At 41.0% G+C, this 25,317-nt stretch overlaps 1 protein-coding gene across 1 annotated transcript in view; it reads left to right on the top strand.

Moving 5' to 3' along the window:
- The window catches only part of LOC137372054 (cytoplasmic dynein 1 intermediate chain 2-like), a 101,844-nt gene that overhangs the window by 37,227 nt on the left and 39,300 nt on the right, over positions 1-25,317 (top strand). The window contains exon 5 of the mRNA XM_068035407.1: positions 2,071-2,186. Within this exon, the coding sequence (XP_067891508.1) occupies positions 2,071-2,186 (116 nt within the window). The remainder of the gene's footprint in view (positions 1-2,070; positions 2,187-25,317) is intronic.

A 25,317-nucleotide genomic window follows, 5' to 3' on the forward strand; every position in this document is an offset into this window, starting at 1 on the left:
CTAATCAGTTTGCCTTTGGTCTTGTTGATCTAGTGTTGAAAGGAAGTCTTGCCAGTGCAGGATTTGATGTCAAGCAAGAATATTCTCTGTTGAGAAGAAATTCTGTATTGGCTGAAAGTGTTTTGAGGATTAATTAGAGAAGGATAGGTCCCATGTCTTTCTGGAACCTGCTGTGTATACTTGTTTATAAGACTAGAAATTTGTGTATTGAAAGCAGTGTAATTATCTTATGGAAGTCATTGCGTTGCAGGTACTGTACCTGTTCTTAGCCCAGCCCCATTCTCTTTGTCTATTTTGGGCTGTTCAGTGATCAGATCCTGGTCACTTCCCTCCTCCTTCAAATCCTGGCCTTCCATCTCATAACTGTATGCAAAGGTAGCAGGTTAAGATAAATATACCAAACCTTAGGGAGTCAGAGACTCTTATGAGGTGGTGTATAAGGGGGAGGTTTAGTAATTTCTTTTTCCACCTTTTTGGCTGGAAAGTAACTGGTACTGAAAATGCAAGCATATAAATTTTGTTGTGTGTCTCTTCAGCCTCCTGATGGAATTTTCTCCCCGTACCACAGGATCTGTTAAACATTCCTTTGCTAAGGTGCCTTATTTATTTAAAGATTAAAGCAGCTTTGCAAATACTACTAAGGTTGGAATGTTGTTTGGTGCTTATCCCTCCATACTGTCCTGCCATATTAAAATAGGGGATGCATGAGTGTTTAAGGGCTGCCTGGCTAAATAACATGGAGCTGCATATTTTCTTTGGTAACTGGAAGGATGTTGTACTCTGACACTTTGTTCACACCACTGTACTAAATTGGAAGTAGACTGAGATAGACATCAGTAATTGGAAGACACATTGAAACTTGGGGAAGTCATTTGGCATTTTATTCTTTTTTGGAATTGCCTTTTTATAATATATCATTCACTCTGTTTGATACTTGTCTTCCATAGATTTCTTTGCCAGGCACCCCAACCCATACAACTTTCTAATTTTAATAGGACTTGTAGTTACTTGGTAAGCTGATACTTCAGAACTAGAAATTCATTAAGAAATTTATTTTGAGATCTGGTAAGAAAGTCTCTGAGATGCTTCTCAGTTTGAGTGTCATTCTTTCCATATGTTAGAAATCTGATCTTCAAAATGAAACACACATAATCTAAGCAGCCACCTGGACATACACATCTTCTCTCCTTTCAATCAACTGGTCACCATCACAGTTGCTCCATATCTATTCTTAGTTTGATCTGTCTTTGGATTTTGCGATATATGTTTTTATCCTTTCTCGTTCCTTGTTTCTTTAGCTGCTTGTTACTTTTTGTACTAGTCTGCTTGTGTTATTTCTCTAGAGGTAAGTATCTGCCTGCTAAATATTTTTTCTCAATATATTTTTTGCTAATTGTGCTCAAAAATTTATCTTATACCTGTATTTGGTGGTGTTTAGTTTAAATGTATTTTTTTCTTGAGTTTTTTTGTTAGTTTAGCTTGGCATCCTTTCCTGCGCAACTATTAAGTAATAGTTTTAATTTTTATTCATCTGTACACATCACATAAAATAGTGTTCGAGTACATTGGAAAAATAGTGCTCAATTGGTTAAGTTCATCATTTTGTAGGAAAAATATTGTCTGAAATAAAATGTGTATCACTACTAACATCACTGATTTAAACTTTTTTTGATAATGCTTCACGGTTGACTTGTCAATCAATTAGGACCTTTCATTGGGATACCGATCCTTCAGTTCTGCAGCTTCAAGCTGACTCTGATCTTGGGTATTGCCTACTCATTCTACTTTTTGTACTTTTCAGTCATTAATTGACAAATAATATTTCTGACTAGTATTAATTTATGCAGAGCTTAGGGATAAAAGTTATGTTACATTTGTTTTAAATATTTATTAGTTGATATTTTTCATATGCATTTCTTCTTATACTTGAGATACAAAACCAATTGTGATCTATTAATAGAATTCTCAAAAGTATATACTTGATTATTTTATTATATACTTGCTTATTGGTTTTACATGATTCTATCTTTTTTTTTTCCCCTCACCCACCCTCCAATCATTTGCTGACAGACGGGGAACAATTAAACTGGAGATGGCAAAAATCACACAGGTAGACATTCCTCCACGAGAGATTGTTACATACACAAAGGAAACACAAACTCCAGTGATTACACAGAAAACTGAAGGTAAGATGACTTTCAAAACACACTGATTTTATGTGTTACTAGAAAAGTATGATAAATAATTAAGCACTTTTTTCCTCTTACAAAATACCACTTAGCAATAATGTTTTGACAGATACAGGGAATTTTCAAAGTAGTATTTTTGAACAAGCAAATTCTCACATTGTTTAATGGATGGTGTATGCCCTTTGAACAAATTAGAAGTAAAACATTCAGGAATTCAGAATTTATGTTCCAAAACATTATACATGGTAAACTCGCTTGAAATTGTTATAGCTTAATGTGGTATAGCATGAGGCCTGAAATATGTGATATCAAAATAACATATTGCAGGAGGAGGTCATAAATGCAGGGAATGCAGATACACATTTTCATCACTATTTTCTGAAGCTTGAGTTGTGTTTACATCCTTGAAATGCACTGCTGTATTCACTGATTGTAGTGATGTATATACAGGTGCAGAGTTTGTGGGAGTTCTTTAATTTTATATTCATCCAGTTGGGTTTTTGCTGGTGGCAGCTGTATTTATTTTTATTTATTTAGAGATACAGCACTGAGTCCACTGAGTCTGTGCCGACCAACAACCACCCATTTATACTAACCCTACAGTAATCCCATATTCCCTACCACCTACCTACACTAGGGGCAATTTACAATGGCCAATTTACCTATCACCTGCAAGTCTTTGGCTGTGGGAGGAAACCAGAGCACCCGGCGAAAACCCATGCGGTCACAGGGAGAACTTGCAAACTCCGCACAGGCAGTACCCAGAATCGAACCTGGGTCGCTGGAGCTGTGAGGCTGCGGTGCTAACCACTACGCCACTCTGCCGCCCCAAATAGTACATATTAAGCACATTGAAAATTAACATTTGTTCATAGTCCATCAAAAAGAGGTTCACAATACAGTTAGACTTTCTAAGTTTTTATTGCATTTGAATTGATCGATTTTTCTTGTTTAAATGAAAGGGCATTATTTTTCCATTATTCTCGAGAAATACTTCTATTGAAGAGAATACAAAGATACATGATTCCTGATCTTACTGTGGGACATTGGCAATCCACGATTATAAAATGAGTTACTGCCATCTGTGGTAGTCTTATTAGAGGAATTAAATCCAGGAATGATGTATCCTTGTTCACTGAAAACCGTCTGCAAATATCTGGTACTTCTAGTATGTTAAAAGCTGCAACGGCTTGTGATTTGGCTTAAGGACCACAGATGTTTACAAAAGTCAGTTTACAGTTCATGTGCGTGAGCAACTATCAGTTTGCGAGTAGACATAACCATCTACATTTAAGAACATATGTTAGATCACACAATTAAGAGGATTGGTGATCACTTTCTTCATTGCTCTGTAACAGTCAGAAATTGAAGGTTAGCAGATTTTTTTTTCCACTTCTGGGACTGCCAAATGAGGTTTCTTTGATATTTGATCAAGATGATGGTCCTGAATTTGCCTGTTTCTGTATCCACTAGTGGGAGACAGAATGGATACATTAAGATAATTGATCAAGCACATGCAGGCTACATGTGCCACCTGTGCTGCTGTTCTATAAACCTGGCATCTGCTGTACCATCCTATCTCCCCACATCATGAATGGAATACAGTCCTGGTTGGTGCCAGGGGAAAGACTCCCCTGGCTAGAGTCATACCTAGCACAAATGAAGGTGGTTGTGGTTGTTGGAGGCTAATCATCTCAGCCCCAGAATATTTCTGCAGGAGTTTTATTTATTTTTATTTTATTTTATTTAGAGATACAGCACTGAAACAGGCCCTTCGGCCCACCGAGTCTGTGCTGACCATCAACCACCCGTTTATACTAATCCTACATTAATCTCATTACCCTCTCACATCCCCACCTTCCCTCAATTCCCCGACCACCTACCTATACTAGGGGCAATTTATAATGGCCAACTTACCTATCAACCTGCAAGTCTTTGGCTGTGGGAGGAAACCGGAGCACCTGGAGAAAACCCACGCGGTCACAGGGAGAACTTGCAAACTCCGCACAGGCAGTACCCAGAATTGAACCCAGGTCGCTGGAGCTGTGAAGCTTTGGTGCTAATCACTGTGCCTCACAGGACAGTTTGTTAGGCTCAAATATCTTCAGCTGTTCATCAGTGACCTTCACTCAATCATATGGTCGGAAGTGAAAATGCTTGTTGATGATTGCAGAATGTGCAATTTCCATTTCAGTTTCTGATAATGAATCAGTCCAAGTCTACATGCAGCAAGACCTGGACAACATTCAGACTTGGGCTGATAAGTGGCAAGTAACGTTTGCATCACATTAAGTGCTAGGCAATTACCATCTCCAACAGGAGAGAATCCTACCACCTTCCTTTGATATTCAGTGGCATTACAATCGCTGAATCCCTGATCATTAACATCCTGGGGGTCACCATTGACCAGAAACTTAACTGAACCAGCCACCAAATACTGTGGCTGCAAGAGCATGTCAGAGGCTGGTATTCTACGGTGAGTGACTCACCTCCTGACTCCTCATTACTTTCTACCACCTACGAGACAGAAGTCAGGAGTGTGATGGAATACATCCACTTACCTGGATGAGTGCAGTTACAACAGCACTAAAGCATGATGCGATCCAGGACAAAGCTGTCTGCTTGATTGGCACCCCATTTCTCCATCACTGGCGCAGCATGGCTGTGGTGTGTACCCCAGATGTATTTCAGAGATGAGAAATTTCCCATTGGCTTCCTTGTCCAGACGGGCTTTTTAAAGAAAAGAAATTGTGACGTCAGCTTCCCAGCTGACAGGTGCTGGGAGCGGGAATAGCAGTTCCTGAACTTCAGACTTCTTCAGTGCTTTTTGTTGGGCTTTTAAAATTAGTTGGAACCTGCTAGAAAACCCCGCATTGCAGTCCAAAGTCCAGAAACTGCTGTTCCCGCTCCCAGCGCCTGTCAGCTGTGAAACTGACTTGAGATTTTGTTTTTTAAAAAAAACTGACCAACTACAAAGCTGCTCTGCTGTGTGTTCCAGGTCTCTGAAACTGTCAAGGGGGTAGAACAAAGTACAGCACAGGAACAGGCCATTCGGCCCTCCAAGCCTGCGCCGATCTTGATGCCTGCCTAAACTAACACCACCTGCATTTCCGGGGCCCATATCCCTCTATTCCTTTCCTATTCATATATTTGTCAAGATGTCTCTTAAACGTCGCTATCGTATCTGCATCCACCACCTCCCCTGGCAGCAAGTTCCAGGCACTCTCCACCTCTGTGTAAAAAAAAAAACTTGCCTCGCACATCCCCTCTAAACTTTGCCCTTCGCACCTTAAACCTATGTCCCCGAGTAACTGACTCTTCCACCCTGGGAAAAAGCTTCTGACTATCCACTCTGTCCATGCCGCTCATAACTTTGTAAACCTCTATCATGTCGCCCCTCCACCTCCGTCGTTCCAGTGAAAACAATCTGAGTTTTTCCAAACTCTCCTCATAGCTAATGTCCTCCAGACCAGGCAACATCCTGGTAAACCTCTTCTGTACCCTCTCCAAAGCCTCCACGTCCTTCTGGCAGTGTGGCAACCAGAATTGCACGCAATATTCTAAGTGTGGCCTAACTAAAGTTCTCTACAGCTGCAACATGACTTGCCAATTTTTATACTCTATGCCCCGACCGATGAAGGCAAGCATGCCGAATGCCTTCTTGACTACCTTATCCACCTGCGTTGCCACTTTCAGTGACCTGTGGACCTGTACACCCAGATCTCTCTGCCTGTCAATACTCCTAAGGGTTCTGCCATTTACTGTATACTTCCCACCTACATTTGACCTTCCAAAATGCATTACCTCACATTCGTCCGGATTAAACTCCATCTGCCATTTCTCCGCCCAAGTCTCCAACCGATCTATATCCTGCTGTATCCTCTGACGATCCTCATCACTATCCGCAACTCCACCAACCTTTGTATCGTCCGCAAACTTACTAATCAGACCAGCTACATTTTCCTCCAAATCATTTATATATACTACAAAGCGCAAAGGTCCCAGCACTGATCCCTGCGGAACACCACTAGTCACGTCCCTCCATTCAGAAAAACACCCATCCACTGATGCCCTCTGTCTTCTATGACAGAGCCAGTTCTGTATCCATCTTGCCAGCTCACCTCTGATCCCGTGTGGCTTCAGGGACAGGTGGGGGGGAGGGGGCAGAGAGAGAGAGAGTGGGGGGGCAGACAGTGCGGCACAGATGGGGAGAGCAGGATGGAGGAGGCAGCGGGGGGGGGTGCAGAACGGGATGGAGGAGGAGGCGGCGGGAGGGGCAGAGCGGGATGGAGGAGGAGGCGGCGGGGGGGCAGAGTGGGATGGAGGAGGCGGCGGAGGGGGGCAGAGCGGGATGGAGGAGGCGGTGGGGGGTGGTGGCAGACAGGGGGGAGGGGCCCAGATTGGGGGGGGGGCACAGAGAGGAGGGACCCGGAGAGAGAGCGATCAAGATCACTCGTGACAGATGGCCGTCTATCCAGAATACTCCACATGGCTACAAATGTGTGGACAAACATCAACTACTTGTGCAAGCAAGCAAATGCCAGGTATCTCACTGGCTGATTGTCCAACATAGTGAAGAGTAATAAAAGCAGAAAGTGCTGGAAATACTCAGCAGGTCAGAGAAGCAGAGTTAACGTTTCAGGTCAGTGACCTTTCGTCAGAACTGGCAAAGGGCAAGTAATTCAATAAATTAATCTTTTTATTTAAAGCTGCTTCACAAAAATGCACATTTGTTGTTGTCTTGATTAATAGTAAGATACATTTTTAATGCCTTTATCTTTCTGAAATTGTCTCACTGGCCCCCTCCAAGTCACTACCATCCTGCCTCAGAGAAATATTGCTGTTTTGTCATCATTGCAGTGTCAAAACCTAAAACTCCCTTCCTGACAATTCTGTGGGATTGCCTTCACCACACGAAATGCAGTGGTTCATTTAATACCACCGCATTATCAAGGGCAATTAGGGGTGGGCCATAAATGCTGGCCTCGCTACTGATGCCGCTTAATCCTGTGAATCAAGAAAAGATGTCCGGTAGAAGACCAGCAGGATTGCGAGGTCCTCACTTTCCACCCCATCAACCTCTATATCCAAAGGATCATCCTCTGCCATTTCCACCACCTCCAGCATGATGCCACTACCAAATGCATCTTCCCCTCCCCTCCCCTGTCAGCATTCCGAAGGGATCGTTCGCTCCGTGACACTCTGGTCCACTCCTCCATTACCCCCACGACCTCGACCCCTTCCCATGGCACCTTCCCCTGCAATCGCAGGAGGTGTAATACCTTCCCATTTACCTCCTCTCTCCTCACTATCCCAGGCCCCAAACACTCCTTTCAGGTGAAGCAGAGATTTACTTGTACTTCTTTCAATGTAGTATACTGTATTCTCTGTTCACAATGTGGTCTCTACATTGGGAGACCAAACGCAGACTGGGTGACCGCTTTGCGGGACACCTCCGCTCAGTCCAAAAGCATGACCCCGAGCTTCTGGTTGCTTGCCATTTCAACACACCCACCCTGCTCTCATGCTCACATCTCTGTCCTGGTATTGCTGCAGTGTTCCAGTGAACATCAACGCAAGCTTGAGGAACATCATCTCATTTACTGATTAGGCACACTACAGCCTGCCGGACTGAACATTGAGTTCAATAATTTTAGAGCATGACGGGCCCCCAATTTTACTTTTATTTTTAGTTATTTTCTTTTTCCTTTTTTGTATATAGTCTTTTGTGTTTTATTTTATTTCATCTTGGTTTGTTCAGTTTGCTTATGTTTATACTTGCGGCTGTTCAATTTTCAGTCCGTTAACACCCTATCTGTACTAATGCTTTGTCTTTCAACACACCATTAAGATATTGTTTGCCTTTACTCCACGACCTTCTGGTCAGCTATTCTGTGACCTTGTCCTATCTACCCCTTCTCCTTTGTTATCTCTTGCCCCACCCCCGCTTTACTTGCTTATAACCTTTTACATTTCTAACATTTGCCAGTTCTGAAGGAGGGTTGCTGACTTGAAACGTTAACTCTGCTTCTCTCTCCACAGATACTGCCAGACCTGCTGAGTATTTCCAGCATTTCTTGTTTTTATTTCAGATTACCAGCATCCGCAGTATTTTGCTTTTATTTTAGGATTGCAAGGCTATTCAGTGTGTTACCGTGGTCCTTGTGTATGTTTGCAAATAAGCAAACTATCACTTTAGAAACACAGTTTTGCAGCATATCCCGTATTTTATGTTTTGGGACTAAAAAAGCTTAACTTAGCATGGTTCCTGTTTTATTGAGGAGGCATTCAATATAATATCCTTCTCTGTATTCTTGTGCGCTCTCTCTGCTTATCCTGTGCAGGCAGTTAAATTTATACTATATCATAACTTGAAAACTTTAACTGTGTTGATTCATCCTAATAACTGCTGTACTGTTTTCTGAACTGAACTAAATTTTTTGACTTCTCCAAGCTTACATCTTACTATTCTTAAAGCAACCTGTTCTTAATGACTGTCTAATCAAAAACTTCCTTGTTTACATCCCAAGATCAAAAACAGAAATTGTTCAGATAATTTGATATATCAATCGTTTAGAGTCATAACACCACAGAAGGTGGCCATTCAGCCAATTGAGTCCTTGCTGGTTCTCTGTAGAGCAGTCCGATCAGTCCTATTCCCCCAATCTATCCCTGTAGCCTTGCACATTTATTTCTCAAGGACCCATCCAATTTTCTTTTGAAATCATTCATTGTCTCTGTCTCCACCACCCTTGTAAGCAGCGAGTTCTAGATCATTATACTCGCTGCATAAAATTCTTTCTCCTATTCTCCTGCATCTCTTGTCCAGAACCTTAAATCTATGACCCCTTGTCCTTGTACCATCAGTTAATGGGAACAGCTTTTCTTTGTCCACCTTATCTAAGCCTGTCGTAATGTTGTACACCTCTCTAAAATCTCCCCTCAATCTCTCTTGCTGCAAGAAGAACACCCGAGCTTCTCTAACCTAACCTTGCAGCTAAAATTCCTCATTCTTGGAGCCACTCTGGTAAATCACCTCTGCGTCCTCTCAAGGACCCTCAGGCCCTTCCTAAAGTGTGGTGACCAGAACTGAATGCAGTACCCTAGTTGTGACCTAACCAGGGCTTTATAAAAGGTTCAGCATAACTTCTCTGCTTCTGTGCTCAATACCTCTATTTATGAAGCTCAAGATCCCATATGCTTTGCTAACTACTCCCTCAATATGTCCTGCCACCTTCAAAAATCTACACACGTGAACCCTCAGGTCCTCTGTCCCTGTACACTCTTTGGAATTGTGCCGTTTAGTCTTTATCGCCTCTGCCTATCCCTTCTGCCAAAATGTCCCGCCTCACACATCTCTATATTAAATTCCATCTGCCACTTGTCTGCCGGTTCTGCTAGCCTATCTAGGTCCTGTTGCAGTCACTTGGTATCACCTTCACTGCTTACCACACCTCCAAGTTTGTTATCATTGGCAAATTTTGAAATTTTACTCTGTATTCCAATGTCCAAGTTATTTATATAGATCAAAACATGTGGTCCCAGCACTGAAACTTGGGGAGCACCACTGTCTACCATCTTCCAGTCTGAAAAAAAAATTATCACAACTCAAATAAAAGCAAAATACTGCAAATGCTGGAAGTTTGAAATAAAAACAAGAAATGCTGGAAATACTCAACAGGTCTAGCAGCATCTGTGGAGAGAGAAGCAAAGTTAACGTTTCAGGTCAGTGACCTTCCATTTTACCCTGGCGACATCCCCTCTCATCCTAACGAAGTTAGCCCTTTACCACTTTAGAAGTTCTGCTTTAGATTGATCCTTGCTCTTCTCCTTTACTAATCTAAACCATATGATACGATGATCACTCTTACCCGAGTGTTCTTCCACAGACACTTGGCCCATTTGGCACATCTCATTTCCCAGCACCAGATCCAGCAATGCCTCCTTCCTGGTTGGACTGAACATACTGGTCAAGGAAGTTCTTCTGAACGCATTTCAGACATTCCTTCCCTTCCTTACCCTTTACTCTAATATTTTCCCAATCGATCCCCATCCTCGTCGCCAAGACTGTTAGCGGGAATGAATCTGAAAGAATCACTCGACGCTCTGGTCTGCTCCAAACGTCAAACAGTTTATTGGGTTACGCCGGCGGGGGGTAGGTCACTGGGCAGTCCAGATACTTTTTCCTTAAGGCAATAGTCAATCTTTTGACATTTGCTACTTAAAAACAGTCAGTAAAACATGTCTTCAAGTTTATGTGAATCATCCCTTGTAAGGAATGTGGTCAAGTTAGCTGAGTCCCTTGGTGCCTTGCAAACATTCCATTGCTAGCTAGAATTATATGTTATTAGTTATTCACATAATATTTATTGCAGGTACCTCTGCCCTGGGAGGACACTCCAACACTATTCATTACTCCCCTTTTCTCTTAAACCGCTCGGTATTCCCTGCCTCAGACGTGCTGGCCAGTCACGTGATTTCAGGAATTCCGGTCATATTAGATCAAATTGAGGTGTTTCAACTGACTGTTCCCCGGACAGGCATATCATCTCTCTTGCTTTCGCTCTGGTTTTCATCCCCTTTTGTCGTACATATTGCCTGCATGATCGGCAGGCCAGTATGCCCCATGTTATGGCCAGGATCTACTGTATCCCTCCCAGTACCTGTGATACTGTCCGAATCCACGGGTGGATGTTCACATTCATCCCCCAGTCCCAAATCGTCTTCCACCAACTCTGGTTCTGCAATTCTGCATCAGTATCTTTCTCCAGTTTTTTTTGATTTTGGTCTGCAGTTGGTGGTAAAGCTTAATGGATTGACCCACCCTGGGCTTTAATTCCATTAATACTTTGGCTAATTGCGGGATGGGGGCCTGTTCTGGCTCCTCATAATCCTGGAGGTGGTCATGAAGTTGACCGGTGACGTTAATGATTTCGGTACCTCTGCGCTGAACCTGAATGATTCGAGCTTGTCCTATAGTGACGGGTCGTAAAGGCGTAAAGCAAAAGTTTGGATGTGGGATAGGACATTGTAGGTCATTATAGCGGTAGGAACTTTCTGTGGTGGAGACGCAATATTTTCCATTACCTCTGTAGCCTTTTCTGGCGAAATATATGGGGGGCAGGTATGATTTCTATGACACAACCATCAGTTCGATTGAACCCACATTCATCCAATTCTCCCTGTCCCACTGGGTGAGGACATACTGTAATGTCTCCCCTTTGCTTGCATCCAGTAAGGGAGATTCCATATAGTGTATTGTTTCTGAGTATGGCGGATGCTTCAGTTAAATAGTAGCGGAAAGAGGTGTTACCCCGTACAACCCCAGTATTTTCCAGTTGGTAGTAGGGAAATGGCCCTGAATCCCGTGTGACTATAGGGATCATCAGGATTATTCCCACTCCGGTAGCTTTGCCCATTTCGCAATCTGGGATCACTGGTGAGTCCCTTCAGAGTACAATTGTCCAGTGTCCCTGTTCTCTCGGATAGCCGAGCCAGATTTGGGCTGTCTATCCAATCTGGCACCTCCCCACTTTGGATCTGATTGAGGTTGTGTCGTATCTGTCCCACCATCCACAAGCCATAAGCGTGACAGAGTTGTCCCTGCCTTAGCTTTCCGGCATCTTCCTTTTCTCTATTGATGAGGTGATTGATGGTTTTGGACTGGGCTTCTAATATCGTAATTCCATCTAATTGTATTCCCATGCCCTCCTCTCCCAGATTGGCCTGATTATCCTGATTTTTTTTCTGCTTTCTCTAAGAGCTCCTTCATTACTCCTTTAAGTCGTTCCACCTTTTCATTTAGACCTTGTAAGTCCAGTGAGTTTACTACGGGTACCGGTATTGAATCCGGTAGCAACATTGTTAACTATTCCCCTTTTTGTTCTATAAAGCTGATCCTGGCCTCGAAATCTGGTGGCACCCATGGCATCGGCAGCCTGCTGCATTACAGCCTTACTTAATACACTATACATATTTCTTGCCTGTTCTGTACAATGCTCCGGCATCCGGAAACCTGAGACGTTGATCAACACAGGCACAATTTCATGTTTTACATTATCATACAACACTTACCCTGGGCTCGATGTACCCACACACATCCATGTTCCCTTCAACTTTCCTTATCATCTGTTGCCCAATGGGAGGGGCACAAACAATTCCAAAGACACAGCTCTCAGTCACCCCTCCCCCTTTCTGTCTGGTCCTGCAGTTAGCACGGTCATCTGTGGAGCACCATACACATACTGCATCTTTGCCCGGATTCACTATAAGCCATGCATTCGAGTAAGTTCGGTCCCTGTTCTGATCTTTACTCGCCGGTATACACTTCCCATCCAACATGTTGTACAATGCCCCATAGTTCATATAGTCCATATTAATACTCCTTTCATTAATCCGTTGTGCATCCATTACCGGGTCTTTGTTCTTTCTCTCCGGATATTAGCATCAGGCCCCACAGCCACTGCAGTCTGGTTCCTTCCCATTCTCCACTAGTGGTTATATCTGTAATATAAACACACTTGCCCTGGTGGTCACCAGGTTGTTAGTACTTGTCCATGTTGCGAGTATCCCCTGATGAGGGAAACATGTCTACTTGTGAGGACCAACCACGTCCTGGAGAATCCAGGAGTTAATTTATATTCTTATCATCACTACTCTTTTGAAATTATCGATATGGTCCCGTTGTGCTCGGGCTTCGTACCCCACAATCCTTGCCCAGTTAGTAGCCCATCTAATAATAATCCAAATGCCTATCAATACTACCATTATTCCCAGCCCCCCGAGTAGTCCATTCTCAAGTGTATTCTTCCATTCCCGGTATCTCTTTGTGTACCAGGTGGTGTTTATTTCGGAGTCTGTCATTTGCTGTTGTCTTTATATACTTTCAGTTGGGACCAGTGTTTCCATCGGCCCTTCCCTTTACCATTACTTGGTCTCCCATAACAGGCACCTTTGTCTGTTTCTCTTTCCTGTCTGTTTCTATAGAATCTCCTACCTCAGCTCATGCTGTTGTCTGCACAACTCCTTCAAAAATCTTTTAGCACTTTCTCTTGTGGGTCCTATTCCCTCACTACCTGCTATGACATCCCCTGTCAACCTATTGCCCTTCCTGTCATTATTAAGGTGTTTAATTTATCCTGATTATTATAAAGTCATTTTCTCTGTGAGTTGTCTCACTGCGCTGGCTGCATTAACCATTTCATGCCATGCTGTTTCTCAAGTCAGTAAACATGACCCTTTCGTCAGTGCATTTCACCATACATTTGGCATGTTAGTTGCTCTGCATGCAACAAATCACATCTGCACACCTACAGTGGTATCCCAGTGTCATACCATATATTCTCAACTCTCAGGTGATCTTATCAAAAGAGGCCAGACTTTCAAATATAGCTCTCTTAAAATCTCATATCTCCAAGAGAAAACTAACAATTGCCAGTCTTATCTACACTTCCTGACTTTCACTGGAAAATTCTAGGCTTCTTGGAAATTTCACACTATATTAATTTAGCTGTATGAATTCTAATTTCACCATTTGTTTATTTCCAGAATTCCTTTATTAGCTCTTGCATCAGCCAGATCTAATTGCCAATTCCCATTAATTATAATTCTATTTCATTTTGAGCCCTGGAGAACCTTTACAATCAATATTCATAATTCCTTAAAATAGAAATCAAACATTTCCGTTTGATTCCAGGCATTACTATATATTTTTTTTTTTTTACCTTAGATGACATTTTAATTCCTTAAATAACTTGCCAAATTAAACTGGATTTTTGACATCTCAGAATATTCAGATTCAAATAACAGTAAATTTCCCTTTGAATGCTTTAAATAGCCACTCATATCAATTTAATTTTGTTTATCGATTCCAATTTCTTATGCCCAGACGGGGTGATATTGCAGATTTTTTTGCATTAAAGACAGAAGTGCTTGAAACTATCACTCCTTCTCAAGCACTTTGTCCAATTGATAAAGATAGCTGCAGTAAGGTTAATTTCTTTGCTTGTCTCCAAGGAGGTGGAGCACAGCATTCTCAGCTGCGTCGCTTTACGTAACCCTTTTTTTATCGAAAAGAACTAAACTCCATTTTAAACTGTTTTTTGGTATCCTTAGGATTTTAAAACAACAAAATCATTAACATTATCAACTTCAAAGGAAACCATCTCCATCAGGAAAGTCAGCATTTTAAATTAATCTCCAATTGTTTCCAAACTTTTAGCATCTTTTGTAAGAGATTTCTAGTCCAAGGATTTTATACGACCAAGATGATTCCAAATTCCGGTTCACGTCAAAGAACATTTAAAAGTTTTCCTCAACTTAACATGTTATTCAACCTTAACAGTATAGCCCGTGCTTTTTTTTTTAAAAAGACAGGTAAATTATGTCATTTTTCTTCTTTCTTCAGGTGCTTTTTCAAATGATTAATAAAACCAAAAACTAAAGAAAAAGTTATTTAACATTCTTACAGCAAAAGACTTAACACCAGCTCCTTACACAAACTTTAATCTTTCCCATATCTCCTTTGCTTATCCTTGTCTCCCTTAAAACAATATCCAATTTTTTGAAATAAAAACAAGAAATGCTGGAACCACTCAGCAGGTCTGGCAGCATCTGTGAAAAGAGAAGCAGAGTCAACGCTTCGGGTCAGTGACCCTTCTTCGGGCATTTGCTACTTAAAAACAGTCAGTAAAACATGTCTTCAAGTTTAGACTGCAAAATAAAGCAATAGCAGAGATTCCAATTGAAGCAGTGTTTTAAACTTCAAATTGGATTTCTGCCAGACATCTTCAGACCTTCAAGGCTGAAGCTTATCTCTTAGAAAATTGTTCATTGCCTTTTCACAGTTGCAAAATCAACTTTAAAAAATAAAAATTTAACTTAAAATATAATTCAAGTTTGTATCCCATTCCTGGGTGCACAATCTTAAATTGAAATGAACACACTCAACAATCACTTTTCACACTCATTCAAGTCCAAACAACTTAATAGACTCATGCTTTCAACGTTAAAGCCAGACAACAGAGTTAACGACAGTCAGTTCTACAGAACACAAGTTCTACAGAACACAAACTGTACATCCCAGGGACATTCAATTAATTCGTGGACGCTTCCAACATTCACACATTTGAATCAAAGACACAGTAACTTGTTTTTACTCTAAAACATGGTCTTTTATGTCACTCTGCCATAAACTTAGTGAATGCTTTTCTTTTTGTCACCACTCCCTTTGTTTTGCGGCAGGGTCTTGGGGATGCCAATTAAATTTAATCATCTTATTGATAAGTTTCTTGTTCTTAACTGCCAAATAACACGTAAGGGAACCCTCTGGTCCCCGCTCGAGCTCTATCTTTTCTATCTATTCACTGGCCATTTTTGGATAGGATTAGAACCGTTAGAAATCTACTCTCGGGTCCGCTTTCGATCTAGCACAACCTGTAGTAGACAGTCTCCTGGCTAACTGTCAGTTCACAAGTCTCTCAGTATTTCGTACAACAAGCTTATGATATAATTCTTAAATACTTTAAGCAATTCCCGATAGCGCTCTACGTATATTAACGAACTACCTACCACCGTTTGACTATTGGTCAGACCCTGTTCACAGGTTTGAAATTCATTGGTCGCTGAACACCACCCGGTCCAGGGATAAGTTTTTAGCAGTACTTATTATGAGTAAATATACTCACCCGGTACTTCTGATGGTATTGAACGACCGCTGAATCCTGCCGACTACGCCAGACTGTTAGCGGGAACGAATCTGAAAGAATCACTCAACACTCGGGTCTGCTCCTAACGTCAAACAGTTTATTGGGTTACGCCGGCGGGGAGTCGGTCACTGGGCAGTCCAGATACTTTTCCCTTAAGACAATAGTCAATCTTTTGACATTTGCTACTTAAAAACAGTCAGTAAAACATGTCTTCAAGTTTATGTGAATCATCCCTTGTAAGGAATGTGGTCAAGTTAGCTGAGTCCCATGGTGCCTTGCAAACATTCCATTGCTAGCTAGAATTATATGTTATTAGTTATTCACAATATTTATTGCAGGTACCTCTGCCCTGGGAGGACACTCAATGTCACCACTTTATAGTTCTTGCACATCTCTGATTTCGCTGCAGACCTCTTCTCCATAATTGGAACACTGTCTTTCCAATGCAATATTTCAAAAACCTTCAACTCTCATGGTTTTGAATGCTGTTGACTATCAGTGCTGATAGTCTGGGTCGGGGGTTTTGTTTTCACAGGAAGGGCTTCTATAAAAACTGAGCATTTTAGTCAAGTTGTAAAGAAGTTGAAGGGAAAACTCTTAGTTTAGCCCATGTTGTCAAAAGGCTTTCTCAGGAACTGTAGCAATTTAACTGCTTATTAATTAGGAACTGTTTCCAAGGTCAAGAACATTTTTCTTAAGTCTGGCTTTCCCTTATTTTGTAGAAATCTTCTACTTGGGTCTCAATATTGAGCCAGAACTTGTTCTGTATAGATCTGCAGTCCATTTGATCCTGAATGCTAATTGGGAGTCATCTGAATTGGGTATTTTCAGTTGAAATAAGATGAAACTTTGTAAGCTGAAATTCTGATTAACTGTAAACTATTCTAAATTTTTGCTTGTATGGAAGTATTTGTAATAGAATTTTGATTCTCCCCCACCTCCTTATTTGAATGATTTGCACAGAAATTACAATGTGGAAACAGCCCGTCCAGCCAAACTAGTTTCTGTTATAGTTTATCTTCCATTTAAACAGTAGTCCTAATCCGGTGTTGTCCAATAGAATTCAATGACTAATCACAGGTGTGGCTGAGGTGATGGTGTTTTAGCCCCGTGCATGAACTTTAGTAGAAAATGCATTGCACTCAATATAAGTAAATGTAAGTAATGTGTATATTTATTTAAAAACCATCTACTACCATTCTGTGTGAAACTTTACAGTCTTTTTCATCAAAAATTGAATTCTGGCATAAATTTATCAGACACACCGCATCTTAATGCAGCTTCTAGGTTTTTGTCTCGCAGTTGTGAGCGGTACTTTGACTTCATTGGAATGATCACTAAGAATGTTGGCATGCAAAAATGAGATGTGCTAGACACGCCCCTGTACTCCATCCAGGATATGGTTGGATGTTGCTTGCCATTTGCCATGATGTGCTCTATTTCTGTTTATTATTGATTGGATATGCTTCCTTCTGATCTGGATTGGTTGAGTTGATCGAGATGACGGCTTCCCTTCTCCATACAATGTATATGGTCTTTCCATGGTGCTGAAGTTTGACATTTTGACTTGTGTTGCAATAAGCACATACAATGATCAAAAAACCTGTACACTCTGCTTTTTGTTTTATTATTTTACCTACAAACGCACAAAAAGGTTACATGCACATGCATACGCCATGTGAATGAGTTTCAGATCAACGTTTGTTGCTCATTTTTATTTACTAATCATAAATACAATTAACCACATCTGGATTCCGAATTAGCTACATGTGGCTAGTAGCTAATGTATTGAGCAACGCTGCCCTAATCGCAGGTGACCACCCTGTTCCATGTCTCTTTATTTTCCTCTTCCCTTCAATAATTTTTGAAATGTTGACATAGTCTCTGCCTCAATTAATAAATTTGGTAGTGCATTCCACAATCTCTCAGCCCTCTGTGTGACCTAATATGTCGGGTCTTCACCATTACCCCAGTTCTCTCAGGATCCTTGGATATTTCCCATCATTTACTGCCGAATAGTCTTCCTTTAGTTTAACTAACTTCTGTAATATTTTCCTTTTACTTATTACAATATCTATAATATTTTTAACCAGTTCAGGATTTACCCCATTCCCAATACCATCTTTTGTAAACACTACAGAGTACCTTTGAAGTCTCCTTGCTAATTGTCGTTTATCCTCCACTAACTCTCTATCCTCTCCCCTTGGACTCCTATTTTAGTAAATCTACACTTATGATGGGATACTTTCTACTTGTGTGGATGGGCGCAGCTGCTACAACGCTCAAAGCACAGCAACATCCAGGACAAAGCAGTCTGCTTGATTGGCATCCCATCCACTCTCCATTATCGTTCTGTGACTGCAGTTTCCACTTTCTTCAGGATGCAATGCAGCAAGTCGCCAAAACTACCTCATCGTTACTTGTTCAAAATTCTGGAACTCCCTACCGAGCAGGGAGTACCTTCACTGCATGGACTGCAGCAGTTCAAGAAGGAGGCTCACCACCACCTACCCATGGGTAACTAGGGATGTGCAATAAATGCTGGTCTTGCTAGTGACACCCATATTCCAAGAATGGATTTGGTCAAAAGGCAGCCTCTTTTTTTTTTAAATCAGGCCTGTGCTGGCTAACTGAAAGAGTTGTCCTTTTAGTCCCATTCCCTCATCCATTTAAAATTTTCTTCTTTAAATAGTTATCGATTTCCCTTTTAAAAGCCACTATGAATTATGCTTCCAGCTGTGTTTCTGTTGGGTCATTTTATGTCTTAGCAGGCCTCTGAGTAAAACAAAACTTCTTTTGATAAATTTAGCCCTCTACTAACTCATTCATCAGTTAAAATAGATTTTTAAAATTTAGCTATTGAAACCCCTTATAATTTTGAACAGTCTTATCACGTCTTTTAGCCTTCTGTGCTGTACTTAAGAGCCCCAGATTCTCTAGCCTCTACTTAAAACTAAAGCCTTTCACCCTGGTATCATCTTAATGAACATTTTCTGGGCCTGCTCCATGGCCTTCACTTCCTTCCTAAAGAAGGGTGCCCAGAACTGCATTATATTCTAAATTCAACCTAAGCACTGATATTAACTGGATTTAGCTTTTTTGAACAGCTTTATCAACTTGTTCTCACTTATAAAAATTAGTGTATCTGAACCTTAAGTGCTCCTCTACTCCTTTTGAAGTTTTATCATTTGTATTTTCTCTGCTTAATCTTCTTCCAGGAATGTTTTATCGTGGATTTCTCTGCACTAAATGCCATGTGATGTTTATACGAGCAATCACCTAGCTGATTTGTAAATATCTAACAGAAAAAAAAAACTATACTACTCCACATATTAAGTTCAGAATTATGATATCCTGAATTTGACATAAGTACTTCAGGTAGCTGCTATAATTAAAGCGATTTATTTGCAGATAATGGAAACCAGGAGATAACAGTTAATAGAGTCCTCAAATTTATTCTGCTGATTGATGCTCTGAGCTTTGCCTGCTCTGCATCTATCTTTCCGCCTGCTTCAATTCTGCCTGACTTAGCTTGCTTTGCACATCTGATTTAATCATTGATCTGTTTCATAACTCCCAAGCATAACTGGCATGTGACTCCAGCCATTGGACTCACCACAAACCTGAGAGAGCTGGCAAAAAGTGGCACCTTGGTGCTTGCAGATCTACAGGAGCTGTGCACGAAATGCACACTACAGTCACCTCCTATCTTCCTGGCAGTAGCTAGAGCAACATTAATATCTGTGGAAATGCAGCTTTAAAATCACAAAATGGTTACAGCACAGAAGGAGACCATTTGGTCCGTCGTGTCCATGCCACCTCTCTGCGAGAACAACTCAGTTAGTCCCTTTCCCCGTGGCCCTGCACATTTTTTCTCTTCAGATGTGTATCCAATTCCCTTTTGAAAGCCATGTTTGAATCTACTTCCACCACACTGTCAGGCAGTGCATTCCAGATCCTAACCACTCCCTGCATAAAGAAGTTCTTCCTCATATCGCCATTGCTTCTTTAGTCAGTCAACTGAAATCGATTTCCTCTGGTTCTCGACCATTCTGCCAATGGGAACAGTTTCCCTCTCTAGCCTGTCCAGACCCTTCATGATTTTGATCACCTCTAACAAATCTCCCCTCAATCTTCTCTTCCCTAAAGCGAACAGCCCCTGCTTCGCCAATCTACCCACATAACTGAATTCTCTGTCCCTGGAACCAGTTTTGTAAATCTTTTCTGCACCCCCTTTAATGCCTTCACATCCTATCTAAGGTGTGGTGCCCAGAATTGGACACACTACTCCAGTTGAGGCCAAACCAGTGTGCCCAGGAATCCTTTCTCAACCCCTCCTGCCACCTTCAAAGATTTGTGCACATTAAGCCCCAGGACCCCTTCTCCTGCACTACCTTTAGAGTTATATCCTTCATTCTATATTGCCTTTCCTTGTTCTTCCTACCAACATGTATCGTTGCACACTTCTCTGTTAAATTTCATCGCCACGTGTCTGCTATTCCACCAGCATGCCTATCTCCTCTTGAAGTCTATCTCTATCCTCCTCAGTTCACAGTACTTCCAGATTTTGTGTCGTCTGCAAATTTTGAAATTGTGCCCTGCACACCTAAGTCTAAGTCGTTAATATATATCAAGAAAACGCTGGTCCTAATACTGACTCCTTGGGAACCCAATTATATACCACCTTCCCATCTGAAAAACAACTGTACACAACTACTTTGTTTTCTGTCACTCAGCCAACTTCGTATCCATGCTGTCACTGTCCCTTTTTATTCCATGGGCTTGAACTTTTCTGACAAGCCACTTTATCGAATGCCTTTTGGAAGATCATGTATACCAGATCAACCGATTACCTTCATCAACACTCTCTGTTACCTCATCAAAAAACTGAATGAAATTAGTTGAATACAATTTGCATTTAACAAATCCATGCTGGCATTCCTTAATTAATCCACATTTGACCAAGTGACTGTAAACGTTGTCCCAGATTATTGTTTCTAAAAGCTTTCCCACCACTGAAGTAAAACTGACTAGCCTGTCATTGCTGGGTTTATCCTTACAACCTTTTTTGAACAAGGGTGTAACATTTGCAGTTTTCCAGTCGTCTGGCACCACCCCAGCTGTATCTAAGGAGAATTGGAAGATTATGGCCAGTGCCTCCACAATTTCTACCTTTCGTATCCTCGGATGCATCTGATGTGGTCCTGATGACATCAACTCAACCTGCTCCTCACCAGCACATGCTACAGAAATTAGTTCACAATGCTGCTGCGAGTTAGTATGCCCCTCCTCTCTTTGTGCACACCTGAAAAGGTAGATAACAGAAATGTGAGGGAACTGAAGTTGCACTTTATCTGAGCCTGTGAAACCATACCCCAGCAGGAATCAATACCTTAAGAAATGACTTACATATAAATAGGGCCATATAACATCTATCAAATATTCTACAGCACTTCACAAATAGTATATTACGTTTAGGTGCAATCAATGTTACGTAGATGAATGTGGAAACAGTTTTATAGAATGGCCCATCAGAGTAATCCAGTTAGTCCCATTGCCCCCCCCCCACTCCCGCTCTTTCCCCATATCCCTGCACTTTTTTCTCCCTCACATTTATCCAGTTCTCCTTTTGAGAGCTCCTATTGAAACTGTATCCACTGCCCTATCAGGCAGTGTGTTCCAAACCCTAATCACTTGTTACGTTAAAAAAAAATTTCTTTGTCGCCCTGGCTCTTTTGCTGAACACCTTGAATCTCTGATTATTGGCCCTTCAGCTATTGGGAACAGTTTCTCTTTTACTCTACCTAAACCCTTCATGCTTTTAAACACTTCTAGTACGTCTCTCAGCCTCTGTCCCAAGGAGAACAATCCCAGCTTCTCCACATAACTGAAGTTTCTCATCCCTGGTACCATTCTGGTAAATCTCGTCTGCACCCTCTCCAAAGCCTCCACGTTCTTCCTAAAGTGTGGGGTCCAGAATTGTACGCAATACACCAGCTGGGGCCGAACCACTGTTTTATAAGTAAGGGGTCAACGGGGGGGAGGGGGGCGGGCGTCGGTTTGCTACAGCTGTATGAAGTCCTGGTTGGACCACATCTGTAGTTCTGGGCACCGCACCCTAGAAAGGATATATTGGCCCTGGAAGGGGTGTAGTGCAGATTCACCAGAATGTTACCAGGGCTACAAGGACTAGATTATGAGGAGAGATGACATAAACTAGGCTTGTATTCCCTGGAATATAGGTCATGGGACTGATCTGATAAGGTTTTTAGGATTTTGAAACAAATTAATAAAGTAGATGAAGAGAGCCTTTCTTCTGATGGGGCAAGTCTAGGACAAATGGACATAATCTTACAGCATGGTCAACTGCAGTGAGATGAACGACCAGTTGATTTGTTTTTTTGGTAATGTTGGTAGAGAGAGACATATTGCCCAGGACACTTCTACGAATAGTGCAGTGGAATCTTGAATGTTCAATTGAACCACTTGAACAGGCAGATGTGCCCTCAGTTTCGCCTGAAATAATGCAGCATTCCTTCAGAATTGTGTTGAAGAGCTGGCCGAGATTATGTGCTGAAGTCTTGGAGAGGGGCTACAACTCACAACCTTCTGACTGAGGTGAGAGAACTACACACTGTGCCATGCTCCCACTCTTCAGGAGAGGAAGATATATTTGGAGGGGAAAGATTTTTCCCCATTATGAATTTTCACTGTAGTTTGAAAGGCATATTAGAATTGTAATTTATTTCTCACTTCAAATCATTTAATGTTCCAAAAATAAGTATGTTTGATTGTGCCTTTGTGTGTAGGAAATAAAACATGAGTCACATGCCTTGTATGCCTGGAAGGATACAAATACTTCCAAGTTAACAAAACACAGCTATTTCACAGATGATTTAACTTTGATTAACCTGCTCCATAGAAACACATCATCTAGACAATTGTAACTTCACTCATATTGTTATTGCTAGGTGCAGCCTTATTTACAGCAATGCTTTTCTTTCCACCTCAATGAAATGCATCACAATTTTGATGTTAAGACAGAGTAAAAACTCAGTGGTTCATTAACCTTGTGTTCATTGACAATAGTTGGTCACTTTTGCAGTAACTGCTACTTTTGTACAGAGTCTTCATTGTATAGTCTGCTGGAGTGAAATCTATTGATGAAAATCAGACTGCAGTGCGTCTGAAGCACATGGTATTTGATTTTAAAAATTGACAATATGGTACACAGTTGCTTTGATGTCTGGCCTCTTGTATCTAAATTTGTTAGGTATGTTATTTTGGAAGGGGAAATAATTTTCCTTAACTGATACAAAATAACATTCCCATGTGCTTTCCTCTCAAAACATTGGAATTGTGAAGGTTCAGGACTAATCAATATTAGTGTTGAGCTGATTGGGGTAGAGGTAGTCGTTATTGAAAGCTCAGTAAACCATATTTTTAGTGCTTGCTTCTTTGCAGTATTGAATGTTTCAATTTGAAATTTAATATTCCAAATACGAGTCAAAAATTGGCTGCATGATTGCCTGGGATTAGAATCTAGAATGTGGAACTTGTTAGGGAGTGGAAGACAGTTCTATCATTCTTTTTATAGATATTGAACCAAATAATGCTGTATTTTATTTGATAAAGGGAAATAGAATTATTTCAATGTTTAGTATAAAATAACCATGCTTAATATTGAAATTGTTACTCATGGTTACAAATAATATAACCAACTAGTGAGAAGCCATTTTTAAAATTAATAATGCTAATAAAGAGCTGACTGAAAAATTGGTTCTATTATCTTCAAAAAAATGACCAGCATTCCAATATCAGTGAAACTTGAGTGCTGTTTAAGTATCCATGTTCAAGCTCCACTTTGAGTACAGAGTAGAGCAGCATAACTTAATAATGCTCTAAAACAACACTAGGATCAAATTGGTACCTGTAGTACAAAAACACCATTGGTTGTATAGGCAGGGTTTTTTTGGGGGGGGTGTTTGCATACAAGCTTGGCAGACCAAATGTAAAATACTTTGAGGTCCATTTTCAAATGAGAATTTCACAATAAGGTTCAAATAGAAACATTATTTGCATTAATCTAGCAATTCAAATAAAGTAAATTAAATGAAAATAGTCTTGTCAGAAAATAAAAAGCTCTAAAGCACAAAGACCAAGCACTAGTTATGTGATTGGTTTATCGATGACTTTGCTACTGTTCATGGCAGTATCCTGGTGAACATTTAAAAGTGTAAGCCCAACTAATTGGTTTTCATTGGGGGAATTATAGAACTAACTAGCTAAGGAAGAAATCTATGTTTGTGTTCTAACAAATTATCTAAATCGTGCTCTTTTGAAAGGAGAAGTGGTCAGATTTGTTTTCGAAATTGTAGAAGTTTCAAAGGATGTCAAGGGTGCAGAACCCCTCTCCGCCCCCCCCCCCACCGCAATCTATACCTGTAACCATTAGTATCCTGAAGATTATGTTGCTATTTTCTTTGGGGTTATCTAGCTTATGCTTTTTTTTAATGTCGGGAGATAGTTTTCCCACAGTAGGATGGTGTTGCTTTACTACCAGGTGAACATAGTGGGAAGAGTAACCAAGGACAGAAGAGGCCCAAACATATAATTCTTTGTAAAACATTTTGCTACTTTGCTTGTGAGACTAGGAGACCCACAAGGAAGGTTTAGGCCTCCCCTCTCCCAACTCTGCCTCCTCTCCTGTTCCCAAACATGAGACCTTCCCAAAACACCCCCTCCTCATGAATTATCTGAGTTGCAGGTAGAAAGCTGACTAGGGATGAGGGACATGTAGATGAGGCTGGGAAGTTCAAATTGCTTGGATCTCTTGGTACCGAGGTAAGGTTTGGTGCTTGCCTCGGTCTCTGCGTGCCTGATTCCTGCTCCGGATTAAAATTGGGCCTAATTCATCAGAAGAGTACCCTGTGCTGCACTAGTTAGTATTTCTGTTTCTCATACCAGCCAGCTGCTTATCTAAGAGATGTTGTTAATTTTAGTGTCGATTTGTTTTATTATTGAGCGTAATTTTTTGGGCCACTATGAACTGGGTTGAGAGCACCTAAACTTATTTCACATCTGACTGTTGAATACAGCATGGGGAGGATCATCATCCCTCAGTATGAGCTGAGGATTTGAATATAGATTTTAGGGCCAAAAGAGCAGTGTGAAAATTCACTCTGGCCATCACTTTCTCAGGATTTGATCATCTAAATATAACCAATTATTTTCAGTCAGATTTCTGTGGATGCTTTGTTATAGAGCACAAGCTAACTACTTTATCATATACTGAATGCATTGCAAAGGAGAGAATCTGTAGTTTTCTTCCTCAAAGCAAGTTGAGTTTATCCAACTCACCAGTAGATTTTGTATGGGGTGTAATTTTCCAAAAAAAAAATAAATTCATTAAAGTATCAGAA

Source organism: Heterodontus francisci, chromosome 7, assembly GCF_036365525.1.
Source record: "Heterodontus francisci isolate sHetFra1 chromosome 7, sHetFra1.hap1, whole genome shotgun sequence".
NCBI classification, from domain to species: Eukaryota; Metazoa; Chordata; class Chondrichthyes; order Heterodontiformes; family Heterodontidae; genus Heterodontus; species Heterodontus francisci.